This window comes from Varanus komodoensis, unplaced genomic scaffold, assembly GCF_004798865.1.
Source record: "Varanus komodoensis strain SLA01 unplaced genomic scaffold, ASM479886v1 scaffold15, whole genome shotgun sequence".
NCBI classification, from domain to species: domain Eukaryota; kingdom Metazoa; phylum Chordata; class Lepidosauria; order Squamata; family Varanidae; genus Varanus; species Varanus komodoensis.
This window is the reverse complement of record NW_025335440.1, coordinates 12697772-12713466: the sequence shown is the minus strand read 5'-3', so window position 1 is coordinate 12713466 and position 15695 is coordinate 12697772. Positions and strand designations below refer to the sequence as shown.

The 15695-nt window shown below is 40.4% G+C and overlaps 1 protein-coding gene across 4 annotated transcripts in view; it reads right to left on the bottom strand.

Moving 5' to 3' along the window:
* The window catches only part of RBM33 (RNA binding motif protein 33), a 97734-nt gene that overhangs the window by 42038 nt on the left and 40001 nt on the right, over positions 1-15695 (bottom strand). For 3 of the 4 annotated variants that reach the window (XM_044425235.1, XM_044425236.1, XM_044425238.1), the window contains exons 11-13: positions 5446-5596; positions 4098-4426; positions 2666-2950 (exon numbers count right to left, since the gene is read on the bottom strand). In XM_044425235.1, the coding sequence (XP_044281170.1) occupies positions 2666-2950; positions 4098-4426; positions 5446-5596 (765 nt within the window). The remainder of the gene's footprint in view (positions 1-2665; positions 2951-4097; positions 4427-5445; positions 5597-15695) is intronic. The other variant, XM_044425237.1, reaches the window with a different exon arrangement.

The following is a 15695-nucleotide window of genomic DNA, read 5'->3' as shown; positions in this document are numbered from 1 at the left end:
AAATGTGACCTAAAGGCATTAGGAATGCAGATGGAGAAAAACTTGGGTTTGGTTTCTAATGCAAATCAAATACAAGCAAGGACTCACTCCTGAGCTTACTTAATAGAAGTGATACAGGAAAGGAAGATCCCTTTCCTCCATTAGTGCATCCTCTCAGCATTATCCAGCAGTGCTATTCTAAAAGCTTGGGCCTTTTTTGGTTCTTGCTTAATAGAGTAGCCACAAGGAAACAGATTGCTGTGATTTGTTTGTACATTATTGCTGGTTTTACAATGCACATCTCCATATTCAGGGCAGCTCAATCCGTGAAAGCATCTGAAGAACCATATAATCAAGACAACATGGGATGTCTTTCTGGTTTTAATAACTTAGGGTAGGAAAAGTACTTGGGTTAAGCTCATTTGACCATTTTGTTGCTTAATCCTCATGCCTATCTTATTAGAATCAACTGGGTCAGAGAAGTTACGGATGCCTCTTTAAGGGAGGGAAAGGCCCCAGCACCCTTAAAGGAAAAAAATCATAACTCTACCTACGGGAGTTAAGCAACTATGAGCTAGTGGCAAATCTTTTTAATGTGTTCTTTTTTATCTGCTTTAACTTTTATTGTTCACTACAGGAATATAGAGCAGATTATAATTCTTGTTAAGCTACACTTATTCCCCACATTTCTTCCTCTTGCAGGGAATCTGAGGTAGCTTACAAAGTTCCGCTCCTTTCCATTTTATCCTCACAGCAACAATCCTGAGGTAGCTTAGGTCAAGAGTCCATGACTGGCTCGATGTCACCCACTGAGTTTCATTGCCAAGTGGATATGAGAAGCCAAGTCTCCTGAGTCCCAGTCCAGCTCTCTAACCACTACACGACACATAAATCTTGTGTGTATATAAATCAATAATGTCCCCTTTGTGGGTGGCTTTGCATGCAGCCAGCCAGGTCCAGATGCTACTGGATGGAAGTGATTTTCTGAAAACATTTAATTTGGGATTTAGGCTGATTATGGCAATGAAACTACTCTAGTTGTTCTGTTGGATGATTTATGCCAGGGGAGACACAAGGGATATGTCAACCTGTTAATCCTCCCCAAGTGTTCATAGGTTTTGATACTATTGACCATAGTGTCCCTCTGGAAAAGAGTGAATTGGAAGTGAGAAAGATAACTATTACTCATACAGAGAACTGCTTTTAGAAGATGGTACTGGGGGCATTGGTTTCTGTTCCACTCCTTGGGGCTCACTCCATGTTTGGGGCCCTGCAAGATTCCACTTGCCCTATTATAGGAAGCTGAGTACTTAAGTGTCCTCAATATACTGATGTTAGACAGCTTTATGATTCTTTTTCAATGAATCCAAGTGAAGCAATGGAAGTATTTAATCAGCCCCTGACCATGGTAGCAGACTGAATAAGAATCAGAATAAAATTCAGCCTGGATAAGAAGGAGATACTATTGGCAGATAGATCACTTTTCCAGGGAAGAGGTGTTTACCTGCTCTGAAAAGGGCTGTACACTTCCACAAGGATCAGGAAGTTATTTTAGTGGTGCCTGCAGATCCATCTCTGCCAGTGTTTTCTGTTGTATGAGCACCTAAATCAATTTAGACTTGTAAGCCAGCTGCACCCCTACCTGATGTCAGCCTGGCTTCAGTGCTCTATACTTTACTAATGTCCCATTTGGATAACTGAAATATGTTCTATGCAGGGCTGCAGCTGAATCCTGTTTGGAAACTTCAGCTCATACGCAAGGTAAGAACACTGACTAGAACCTAGCACTATGCTGTTTTGCTAGGCAGTATGGTCCCACCATATCATCTCACTTGCTTCCATCTCAGCCCTAGACTAAACTCTAGTTGACAGTTTCATCCTATATAGCTCTCCATGGTTTAGAGACACAGTATTGGAAGGATACGTTTTCACATATTTCTGCCTCAGCCCTGTGAACGGAGGCCCGGGTCTGCATACCCTTGCATACTGAAATTTAACAGATGCCCACTTGTGAATATGCAGGCATCCCCGCAACTGTGAAATATCTTCCATACAGAAATCTGCTGGGGACCAGCATTGTTGCTCATCTGGCATCAGGCTACGTCTGATCTTTTAATATATTAAACGTTTTACTGTCAGTTGCATTTTAAAGTTGCATTTCAGAATTGTTTCCCCTCAATTTGATATGTTTCAGAACTCTGCTTTTGTTTTAATATGTCATCTCTGTATTACTGCTACACTTTATTGTATTTGATTTTTGTTTATGTTTTACCTATTTGATTTCACTAAGATCAGGAGCAACTCACTACAAGGAAGAAAAACAAACTGCCTGACGTAAGACTGCAGCAAACATGAACTCTGTACTCCTTTGCACACCCAATGCAACTACGACTGTCTTGAGTGGACAAGCAATCTGCAAGACACAGTCCAAATGAGGGCTGGAGGGATGCTATGGGCAGCTGGTATGCCCCCATGTGAACTGAGTGCTGGACCAGATGGAGCACTGCTCTGATCCAGCATGGCTTTGCTATGTTCTTATTCAGACACATTAGACGTATTTACAAGGAGACAAGCCAAGAGCAAGAGAGAGAAACTCCTTGCACATTTTAAAACATGACTTCTGGAGCACTCTTGCCTCCTGCAGAGGCAAGCCAGGTTTTGTTACTGTATTTAAAATGACACTTACATGCCTAGCCTTGACCAGACCTTGTCGCTGCTGACACTGCAGCCGGTTGCTGCTTGGCTGTTGCTGTGAAGTCTGCATGTGAGGTCTGAACTGGGACGGGGCGACCGGAATTAGGGGCTGCGGCGGCACAGCCAGGAGGTGGTGCTGTTGCTGGTGTGGTTGATGCTGCTGGTGGTGCTGCGGCGGCTGCGGATGCTGCGGGTGCTGCTGCTGCGGGTGCTGCTGGTGCTGCTGCGGCGGCTGCGGGTGCTGCTGATGAGGCTGCAAAGGTGGATGCAAGGGACCCTACGTGTTTTGAAAGACAACATGTGTGTGGCAAATGCAGAAAAAGCCTGCCCTTACATGCTCAACCTGCTAGGCAGCTAATGACATTTAAGTTTGCATGCCACATCCACTACAACTACAGAAAAGCCATGTGTTAACAGCATCACCCAAGGCAGTCAAAAGTGTGCTTAAATCAATTTACATTTTAAAAAGAGCTGTTCTCTTTTTTAAAGAGTATGAGAGTTTTGACTATTTTCTGAATGTATTTTATAACAACGGAGGTACACATTTTATCTATTTATTTTTTAAAGCTTAAGAAAAAAGACTGCATGCTGACACTACATTCACTAGTATCACATGAAAGACAATTACACCAGCAGAGGGTGCTCTAACCTTTGAAGTGACCCAGCATCTTCTCTAGATGCAGGCTTAATCTACTCACTACACAGGAACTTGTTTTTAAACAATAGATTATTTCCGTATTTCTTCCGGAATAAATCAATTTAGGAAGCCATGGAATATTGGACAAAATGTTGCATTACAAACTTTTCTAATCTCATTAGCTGTGAACAGCTTCACAAAAATCAAAGTAGTTTAATATCTTTACTCTGAAGGACTACACTGATAGAAACTTGCCACTAACCTCATAATTCAATTAACACCAGGCACAGGGGGAAAGCCTGTTTTCATACTTGGCACAGCAATAAAAGACACATTTAAATTTTGTCTACATCTGTGACATCTATCCAAGCAAAGTTTGGTGTACAGGAGAGCTTCCCTGGTGTTGAGCTTAAACAAAAAAAAAATGGTCTGAACCTCTTTAAGTGAAGCAAAGAATCACTTGCACAAAATCATTCCTTTCTTAAGCAAAGAGCCAGAACAATTGAGGGGAGAGGTTCTGTCGCATGTTTGTTACATGCTTTGAGATCTCTAAAAGGAGTGGGCAAAAATACATGGAAAAAAACTGGGTATCCCTTTCCTAAGCATCAGGTAAAATGATTACCATGCTCTTCACAGTGACTGAAGGATGGAACATCTGTATTCTGCCCTACAGAGATGCTCACAAAACAATAAGAAGGATGTTCCTCTATTAACTGCACAGGAGAGCATACCATAATAGCTTTAGCCTGGATTGCCAAGCGTATGTTAACACATTATGGTTTCATACCTGCATGCTGGGCTGCGTAAGAGTCGTTAAGAATGGCTGCCCCGGAACTTGCAGGAATGACTGCCTGGGCGGAAGGAAGGGCCGTGCATTTGCTGCTCCAGGTTGGTTGAAGTGGAGGACTCCCACTGGGCCTGGAGGCTGAATATTTGGCCTCACCAGCCTCTCTCTGGGAAACATGGGCTGCTGCCCCTGCTGATTAAAACCTGGTCCAGGCTGACTGAAAGGCAGTGGATTTTGAGTGGGAACAGGATGGGTGCTGTTGAGGAGTGGCGGTGGCGGTGGCGGTGGGCTCCGCTGTTCAAACAAAGGATGGCTGGGGAATCTTGGATCTGCCAAAGGAAAAAAAAAGCAGAGTCAGGAAACCAACCTGTCCGTAAGCCAAACTGTACAGCCTTCACATACCCACACACCTGCTATAGATAAAGAACAGACAGGAAGCTGCCATATTAAGTCAGACCATTTCTCAAGCTAGTCCACTCTGGTAGTGGCTCCCCAGGAACTTCTCCATCTCCTCTACCTGATCCTTTCAGCTGGAGAAGCCAGGTGAAAAGCATGCTCTGCCTCTGAACTAAAACCTCTCCTTTGCAAATATTTCTGACACATTTGTATGGCCACACAGATACTCCTGAAAATGGATGTTTGTGTTCCTATACCACCCTGCAAGTCTTAGGTGTCTGGGGGTGAAAAGCACTGGTTACTCGGTGGATTAGAAATGCAGTAAGTAAATGCTCAGAGTAAACCAGTGAAGGCCCCCAGAGCCTGAAGTGCTACTTAAAGCAAGACCACCACCTCTGGTCAACTTACACAAGGTAAACAGCCCCATCAAGCAGAGATACCAATGTCTCCCATACAGATTCATGGAGGTTATTAAGAAAGGGAAATCCACTTGCAGTGAAATTCCATTAGTTTTTAACTGGAAGCTATCAGGAGCAGCAATGGAACTATTTTCACACAATCCATTCACTTGGAATTCAAATTCCACATACCACAACACAGCAGACATCCAAGCATGCATCTGAAAACTTCCACCACTCTGTACCATCCATAACCTGCCAGCCAACCTGAGCCAGTACTGCCTTCTTACCAACTTACTGCAATAATGTATTGGCCAGTTTTAAAATACAGGGCTAAACACTGACAGAGCATTAAATCAGCAGTGCTTCTGTTCAAAGAATTAGTATCTCATCACTGAAACCTCAACTCCAAAGAGTGGAGGAACTGGAACCTTTTAGAGTGGGCTAGAGGAAGCAGATGGGAAAGGTCTGGCTCAGTAGTTAAAGGGCAAACAATCATCTCCCAAGGAAGATGGAAGGAAGGCCCCTCCCTCTGGTGTACAAGAGGACATTACCTCCCATGAAGAAAGGCTCTCTGTCCTGTGGAGGTGGTGGCGGCAGAGGCGGTGGTGGCCCTCGCCACTGATCCTGGAGGGAGAGTCTTGGGGCTTGACTGAAGTTGGCAGGAACAGGGCCAGGAGGGTTCTGCTGAAAATCAGGAGGGCCCTGAATAATACAAGGCAAAAACAAAACTAATGAAGATGATCTTCAAACAATTTTTCCACACCCCATTTAGAATACCCTCTTTTTAAAGAGCAAAACATCTTCCTATAATCTGTGACAAATTAGCAACCCAGCCAAGTCATACCTTCCACTGAGACACTGAACCTAGGCACAGTATCTTTACAATGAATTCAAAATGTTTTAATAATCACAGGAGCACCACAGGAATGCCATCGCTTCTCAAGCTTACAGAAATCCATGCAATTATTGACCTTCTATCCCATTAATCCAAAAGTCTGAATGTCTACTTTAGAAAACGCTCCTGACATTTATCTCTTTAAACCATGCTATTCTTTGCTATCTATTTAGTACAACCTAAGCAACCAAAATGAAGCTACTTTAATTTTCTGGATGTCATAAATTGATTTTTCCCCATTCTAAAGTAAAGAAATCATATTTCAAGAATAATAGGGAACCAACATTTGACAAAGCACATAACCCTAAATACTTAAGCATCTGAAGCATTCATTACAACAGAGATATGAAAAATTAACATAGATTTACCACCCTCAGTTTTAAAGAAATGCATTACAGACTGATATAATATTCAGTTATTTCACAATCAGCAATGGAAAGAGCCATTTAAAATTTAAGCTTTGTAATTGATTTTCCCCTCTTAGGTTCTGTGAAGAAACATGCCTTATGATCTGTTAAGACAACAAGAACCATTTCTCTCTCTCTCTCTCTCTCACACACACACACACAATTAAATTAAAAGGAAGTGACGATAAGATATTGTAATAACTCTTCCTAAGAAATGAACTGCTAAGGAATAAACATTTGCACTCCCACACAAGCTTCATACCAGTTCCTCTACATTTCAAGAGACTACATATTCCTGAAGCAGATTTCACAGGACACACCTATGCAGCAGTTGGGGTATTTTCAATACTACTTGGAACTGTCTTCCATAGAACGGTCCCCCAGATAATTTTCTTCAGTTGCTGAAGAGGCTTTCATTGTAACACTGCAATGTATTTTTTTCAAGGTCCACAAGATCCTTGTACCAGTGAGTTAGGGCAGAATGGAACATGTCCCAGTGCCTTCTTTTTCTGTGGAAATTTTTCCATTTCATAAATTTCTTAATAAAAATGAATGGCTGACAGCTGCAAATATACTAGCCAAATTTGGTACTTCAAAGTTGTACTTGAGTAGTTGTCAGGGCACAGTTCTTGCAGCTGTTAGAACTAATTAGTTTCAACAGTTTTCAGTACCTTTGCTCTTATCTAAATGTAAGCAATCTAAGAGAAGGGCATCCAATTATGTATAAATTCATTCCAGTAAAAATTTATACTACATTTAACATAAATTACAATCATTTTCATCCAATATTTCAGGTTAGATATATATGGTATATTGGGACAAAAATTAAACATGGGTAGTTTTTAAAGGTTTGTATACCACATGTAAGCAGTAGAATAAATGTTCTATATTAAATAATTTTCTAAGATGGGGTGGGGAACTGCTGGCTCTTCAGGTGCTTTGACCTACAACTTCCACCAGCCCTATCCAGCAGTCACTAACAAGGTAGGATGGGAGCTATAGGCCAAAACAGCCAGAGGGCCCTGGTTCAGGCCCTGGTCTAAGATACTACAGAAATCCAGAAATAAATTGACCATTCTCCAAGGCAAATTACCCTATGCAAATTAGCTGAATTGAAACAGGAAGTTTCTCCTATCTCAGATTTTCTGGAAAGCCTACATCGCTGTCTTGTACCCCGGTCTAATTTGCTTCTATATTAAATAATTCTCCTTAAGACACACTTGAGGCTTCGAGGATGACCTTTGAGACTGCAGATATAAAGCCTCTGCAAATGATTAAAGGACAATTCCCCGCATGTACAGAGCAGTGCCAAAGGTTCTTGCTCCCACGTATTATCCTGTATGCAGGAACAACAACCTTTGCCATTGCCAAAAGGCAACTCACATCCAAAGGCAAGGAGAGGCCACATCCTTTGCTCTGGGTCTCTGCCTCTGATCTGACCCTAGGCTTAGCTGCCACAGAGTAGCAGCACACCGAATCAGGCTCTTAATAAATGTATGTACACCAACACTACATAAATTGGTTCTGTTAGTCCAGCTACATGTTTTTCCCTATAAATCTACATTTAATGATCAACTAAATGCAAATTTAGGTTGCAAGATGGATTAATAGCAGCTGAACTTTTGAGTTCTCGCTGTATAGCACACACACTATATTCAGTGCTGCAGCTTTTCTGGTTTCTAAATGTTTTAGTTTTACAGAATATTTTTTAGTTTTATACATTTATGAAACTTGGTTCATGGCCCAATCACTTCTCTTTCATTATTAAAATCCCCTTTTCTTTCATATCAGATTTTGAGAACTCCAGACACAACATCCCAATTGCCTAGTGCAACACATACAGTACGCATGAATTAAAGGTACATTTCATTCACTGAGGGTGGGGGATAAAAGCACAGTACATGCTTTAGACTGTTAGTATCACTGAGTCCAGGGATATACCATGTATAAAACTACAGTCACAGTTAAGGGGAATGAAAAATACAATATAATATCAGTATATTAGATTACTTTTCAAATTCGAAGCCAAGTGATTTTTCTTCAATGGATATTTAACTGTGAACATTTTATTCTCTTCATTAAGTATCAACGTGTTTTGTCAGAACATTACTTTTATGCCTAGGCACACAACAAATGCCTACAAATTCAAGACGAAGCAGCATACAGAAAGGCACAGAGTAATTCCAGAGATACATAATGTTTCTCTTTTTCATGGTTTTGAGTAGCCAAGCAGCAAGATACCAACCTGTAAGAAGCATTCCTTTGTAAACAGGCAATACTGATCTTAATTCCTTATATGGCCTAAATCACAGCACTGAAAGAGTAGGTTCTGGAATAATGCATTTTGGAACTTCGGGGTATTCACTGCCATATTAGACAATATCACTACCTAAACTGAGAAGGCTCATAACTTTGTAGAAGAATGCATATGAGGCTTCAACCAAAGACAGGCAGGTACTTCCCCTGCCCCACAACCTCAGCACAGTCTATGTTACTCTCAGACCACTTCACCAGGCAGGTGAACCAGCAGGAAGGCTATGTGCATGGCACCATCTTACAGGTCTGGCTTGCTGGAAACTACGCAACCATAAGTTTAACTAAATTTACTACAGGACATTCACTTTAGTATCTTTATAGAGTTGGAAGGCTATAACCATCTTATGCCCATTTAAAGTGAGACAACTTTCACAGAATTTTACATTCTGAGTGGCACATCTGAAGATTCACAGGGCTCTGTACACACTCTCTGCAATCCTTACAGCAACACTTTATTCAATTAGCATTATCTCCATCAAAGAGGATGCAGGCCAGAGCACAGTTCAGTTGAAAGAGGTGGCACAGGATATAAGATTTGGCCCGTAGGACCACTTACAGTTGGACATGACTGAACAGCTGAACAACATTATCCCCATACTGCAGTTGTGGCAGTTGAGGCCAATAATTGGGGCTTGCCTATTGGCTAGCCAAGTGCCCGACCCACTAAGCACCATTAACTCATTCTTTTTATATTTATTTCCATGATGCACCATATCAAAGAACATGGGCGCTGGCAATCACTTTTGCAAAATCCCAATGCTTAACTTCTGTCTACAATTTGTTCTAGAGATCTAAGAGCTCATTGAGCATGACTTCCACATACACAGGCTATCCAACTTTCTGAAAGAACACAAGATAACATTACCTTAATCCTGTCAGAGAATTACACTAGTTTGCTTTGCTTTTTATCCTCTCAAATATCCTCCCTAGTTAAGAAATTAACATTCTCTCTCATACAATTCTTACACAAATTGTACTCTTACTTTTCAGCATCTCTTGTTAATTACATGATGTTATCTGTTATAATCTATTCATGAACTGCAGATAGGTTTGGCTACCAATAAAAGAGAAAACTTAGCATAAATTGCTTAGCACAACGTTAATCTTATAAAGAAAGGCAAAAGAGGATCTAACAGCTATTATATGGACTTATCAGCTTTCCTAAAGGGTCACTCTATACTTTTTTCAAACAGACTAATTAATTACCTTAACAATGTCACTGAAACTTCATGAAGCTTTCAATAAATTAGACCCTGTCTTTACAACATGTTTTCATTTATTAATCTCACTTAAAATGCAAAGAGGCTAGAAAAATGCTTCTGACACCAAGGTGGAGATACTCCATTAATTCTTATTAAAAATGGTATAAATGCAAAGAATCAGTGATTACTGTAACCTATGACATTATTAAAACTATACCCATCTGTCATAAAATTTTAATCCTCTTACTTAAGCAGCTAGTGAATTTTACCTTCCCTTGGATAAATGACCTTAGTTCAATTCAATCACCGCAAGGTAAGATCTTTGTGGAAATAGATCACACAGATGCCTCTAATGTAAGACTGACTCTACAGCCATCACATTCTCAGCAAACTATTTCTAATGCCAGATGCATGCTGGCCTTGGAATTAACTTCATGATAGAGACCTTCATCTGACCAAGCTTTGCACCAGTTAGATATGCAATGGGAGTAAAAAGGGAAAACAAAGCATTCAGCCCTCAGTTCTTATGCACAAATGTTGTTTTAATTCAAGATGCTTGTTCTCTGCATTTACAAGAAAATCTTCAAACCACCCAATGTAAAATAAAAACCTCCAGACTCCAAACGGAGTTTCAAGGGGAGGGTGATCAGCTGGAAAGCCCAACAGTTGCTGCACTAGCGAGGAACAAGCAAGCTGTGACAGCACACAAGCTGCACTCACAGTGGATATTTTAATGGATAATTTATTCTGCAAATTGTTTTGAATTCACTTTATAAAATGGGAAAAGAGTATATCGCTCTACAGTAATTTTAGGGAAAATGTCTAAAGTCAATCTGTTGCAAAATATTTGTGCTTGAATGCTGTTCGTGAAAAAGAACATAGGAAGGTTGTTATCTTAGACTCAACAGAATTTGAAACTGGGGATTTGTTGTGGGGGGTAGAAGGGAAAAGGAGTATTTTACTTCTATCTGGAATTTCCTGCTATAAAGAATATGATTCTTTTTTGTTTTTCCAACACTAATACTCATAAGGTATGCTACTTCAAAGCAGAAAAATTTTACTCAGCAATCAAGGCAAACAACCACTGAGACTCATTGCTCATTCATCTATATTCCTTTGTATCTATTTATTAAAAGCTATGCTTTCTGCCTAGATGTAGAGAGAATCTGGACAAGCCTTAAAGATTAAGGGCCACACGTATTCTGTTCAAGTTCTGTCACACTATCCTGGTGTTCTCTTTCCTATCAAGCTTTCCATTCTGGAGCTGCCCTTTCCTCAGCACCTTAGCACAAGCCTGGCCAGAACTCACTCACTCCTTCCTTCCTTCATGACAGAAGCAGTGCAGATACAATTAATAAAAAGCCATAAAACAGAAACAATGCCCTGTCTATAAAACACATATGCATAAACAGCTTTTACTTGTCTATGCCCAAAGTAAAGTCATTCTCATGCATGCATGCAGCTTAAACAGCTACAGACAGGTATGAGGCTCACTGCTCTTCTCCACTGTGTCTATCTGGAAGCCTCATTTTCTCAAGTTTGTCTTGAATTTGTCAACATCACTTCTCAGCCAATTCAGTGACTTCCAGGTTACCCAGTTCACTATGTAACCAGCAGCTAAGCGTTCCTAAAGACTCCATCCATTTTAGGAAATGGTTAGATCTTCCCACAGTCTAATCCTGGCACTCACTGCTGCTTGATCCCAATTCACCGGTCTTCTGAGAAAGCTAGTGTGCCCTTATTCCAACATGTTGACGGGAAAGACTCACAGCAAAATGCTAGACGAGCAAGGTCTCCTAACGATCATCTCCCCAGATTATATTACTAGAGCACTTTCCATCACTCGGAAGCTAGTAGTTTAGACATAGTGAGGAGCGAAGTGCAAGACTGATGTCACATGTGTTTCAATGATTCAGTGGGTCAGAATCTTCACAGCTGAGTAATTGTTTGCATGTTTGACATTTTGGTATTTGTGTGTGTAAAAATGGTGGTCATACACCCAACGGAATCACAAGGAAACAGGGTACCATGATTTCTATCATTTATGAGGCGAATTCACACTGGAGAAGGCACAACAAGGGAAAGGACTACCTCATTTCAGAAGTCTTTTTTCCCACTCTTGTTTAATAGCTGTTACCATCATGTTTAGCTGCTGCTGCTCCCCCTGCAGATGGGAATTCACTGATATGATTAAATTTGATGGTATGATAATGTATGGTAATAGTGATTAATCAGAAGCCCACTAGCAAATGGAGGATGTTTGTTATTATGTCACCTGCATTTTAAATTGCATTTCTCCTCTGCCAGCCTGACACTATCTGACAGCATATGGGGTAGGGTAGAACTCCTGTGCTACATCTATCACTTATAGATCTGGTAAGAGAAAACACTCCTCACTCTGTCATTACCCTAAGTGTTGTAATTATAGAACTATGCAGACAAGTTGTGAAAACGGGAAGCCCTCGTAAGGAATACTTGCTGGTAGATGCAGCGGAAGCTCCGTTTCGCATCTGCAGGGGCTATAATGGGAGAGAAATGTAATTTGATTCAGCAGCCTCATTCAAACATGATTTGCATGAAATGCTGTATAAAGCTCTATCCAAGAAGTGTCAATCATGACCACCTGATACCTTGTATCATGTTAAAAAGAAAACAAAATGCTTTCCAGACTACGTGGGATTTGCCACCGCTGCTGCACAGTAATAGAGTGAAAATTTCATTTACTATTGCTGTTCTAACAGCACTGCCATAACAAAAGCAGAATCGTTGTGGCAGCAGTGCAGTCAGCTTATTGGTTTTTTCATTGCCATTTGATGTCTAACATCCAAACAAACAGTATTACGAGGGTGTAAACAGCTTTCACTCATCAAATGTTCTGAACAACAATCACAAGACAGAGTAAAACTTACTCTCACTAGCTGTAAGGTCTACTCCAACTTTACATTTCAGATGTATACCAAAAACTATAAAATACAGATGTAACAAATTTATATCCTGCAAGTGCACTCACCTGGGAACCAGGATTAGCTGCAGATCCTTGTCAAAAATGAACTGAGCCAAACCCAGGTCTGGCCTCCATAATGACTAAAAATGTCCCTTGGAAACTTAACAGGGCTTGCCATCTGTTAAAAACTAGGATAAATTGTGGCTTCTTTAAGTTTATTATTTTTCACTACAGTAATGTACCCTGAGCTACAATTTAATAGGTTTGGCTTTGGCATATGCTAGTCATTTTGGATAAAATTTAGAATATAATTTGCCATCGCTTAGTCATCCCTTGATAGCATTACAAAATTAGTTCTAAATAGCATTAGGCAACTCAGAAAATTATGTGCATTTCTTTAATTAATTTATTGCAATCCTATACCATCCTATATCAAAGCCCCCAGATGGGTCATAAAATAGAATTTAAAATATGACAAATGCTTTTTTAAAAACAAATGAAGAATGTACCAAATACAGAAAGGAGGAAATCCATGTAAGCTACTTTGAGTTCTCTGGCAGAGGAATAAAGGCAGGGTATAAATGCTACAACAACATAAAAGGGAGGAAGATGTGAATGCAAGCAAAATATCCTGCAATCAGAATTGGGTAAACTATTTAAGCAATTCCCCAAAGTACAATATTTGTGTTTTCTAAAATATTCTAAACACACTAAGAAGACTGGGGAAATAAATTCCAAGCAACCAAGGAGAAGAATATGGTTACTGTCAGCATTGCTACACAGTCCAGTGATCAGATCATCCAATAAGGGGCCAGATCTGTGTCCCTGAAACAGACTGTAACTGGACTTTGAAAGAAAGTTTCAGCCCGAAGACAGACAAAACCACTGCCATTTGGCTGGCTGTTTCTCCATGTGACTCAAAATTATCAGAACATAATGTGGGTGAAATCCAATTAAGTTGTTCTGCTAACAGAACTATTTCTGTCAACAGAACCAGAGTGGTGGTATTTTCCTCTCCCTTCTGCAACCTCCAAGTATGACCTCAATGTCTGCTTTGGAGACCAGGGAGCAGATCTGGGGAGCAAGTAACTGCACGGAAGAAGGAAAGGAAGCATCTCCAAATAGCTAAATCTTTCTGTTAGAACCAATACCCACCGCTGCCGGGTTAACAATACAGAAGGCCTCTGCTCCACATTTCCTCAGCTTGGATGCAGTGATGACCCTGTTTTATGTAATTACTAGCACCACTGCCACCCCTGCCATGGCAAAAATGGCAACCAGGAGCTCATGAACTGGAGCTCGCCCAACAGGTACCAGTGGCCCTGCCAAATATTGATGTCTAGTTAAAAGTCTCATTCTGCTCTATTTTCACTTGAATGCAGTCCATTTCATCCAAATGTACTTTATTGTTTTATGTGCAAACTGCAAACACAATGTTCCACCATACTACTGATCTGGCACTTGAGGGGACTTTTCAGGAAGTACATTCATTCCTCAGTGCCCTGCTCCTCCCAACAGTGCCACACCATCAAACTCATGGGTTTTACACTTCCATATCCTACTGCTAGGTGATGACAGGTCAAATACACAGCCTGACCAGCCACTGGTTGTTGTCTGGCCCCAAGCTAATGTCTAGGAAACAATGAGGGCATCATCTGGCTACCTTGGTTCCCAGCAAGGTGTGTTATATAGGAAGTACCCAAGTATTCAGGAGTCACAGAATCACAGATTTGGGAAGGGCCATTTCGGTCACCAAGTCCAACCTGCTGCTCAGAGCAGGAATCCAGTTTAAAGCAACCCTCACAGTTGGCTGTCCAGCCTCTGCTTGAATACCTCCAGTCACAGAGAACCGACCATCTCCCAAGGCAGCTGGGCTCCACTGTCTAGCTAATCTGACTATCAGGAAGTTTTCCTGATGCTCAACCAAGTCTGCCTTCTTGTAACTTAAGCCTGTCATTCCTATTCTGCAGTTTGGGATGCCAGATAACAAGGTGCAGCCTCTTCCCAATAATGATAGGTTCAGTGCTTGAAAAATGCTACCATGTCCCCCTCAGTCTTCTTTTCTCAAAACTAAGCATACCAAGTTTCTTCAATCAGCCTTGTAGAACTTAAATGTCTTGTCCCATAATAATAATTGCTACCCTTCAACTCATTCCAATTTATTTGAATTCTCCTTCAAGTGTAGTATCCAGAAATTGACATAGTATCCAAGGTAAAGTCTGACTACAAAGAGTTGAGTGACACTATCACTCCCATGATTTAGAAACTACACTTCTATTGATGCAACTTAAAACTGAGCAGGCCTTCTTTGCAAGCATACCAGAACACACCTGATGGTATCCATATTCCAATGGTCAATAAACTTTATAATTTCACCTATTAGCAAATTACACATATTTAAAAGTTATTCTTCAGAACAGATTACCATATGTAACACTTATTACATTTTTTTAACCCAAATGATGATACATTCAATGAAAAACATTGTCTCAGTGTAGTTCAAACTAAACTGTCTCATCTTCCAACATACACATTACTTGGATTTTCCATAAAATAAAAAATAAAGGGTTTAAATGCTATTGAGCTGCCCATAGGATTCAAAGCATTTTTGGTATGTTTTAATAAAAAGGTCTGTAAGTAATTATTATGACTATCAGTAATCCCTCCCAGAAAGAACAGGCATAGCAATTACTTAGATAAGAATCTTTACGGGAAAAATAATCCTCCCATTACAGTTCTACGGAAATCTACTCACATATTTCAAGAGGTACATTTTCTAGTCTCTCAAATATTTTTTGTGTAAAATCTATTGTCAAACAAAGGAAGGATGTGCATATTTTTTCAATATCCATTAACATTTTTGCACATTTATGGTTAATTTTCATTATGATTATATAAGTATTGAATGGGTGCTGGATATACATGATCCCACCAGTCTGACAAATGAAGGTAACAAGAGTCTCCAATTGTTCCCACTGTGAGTTTTGATGCTCAGCATGAAGAGATGGCTACTAAAGAAGCAGAAGACTGAAAATTC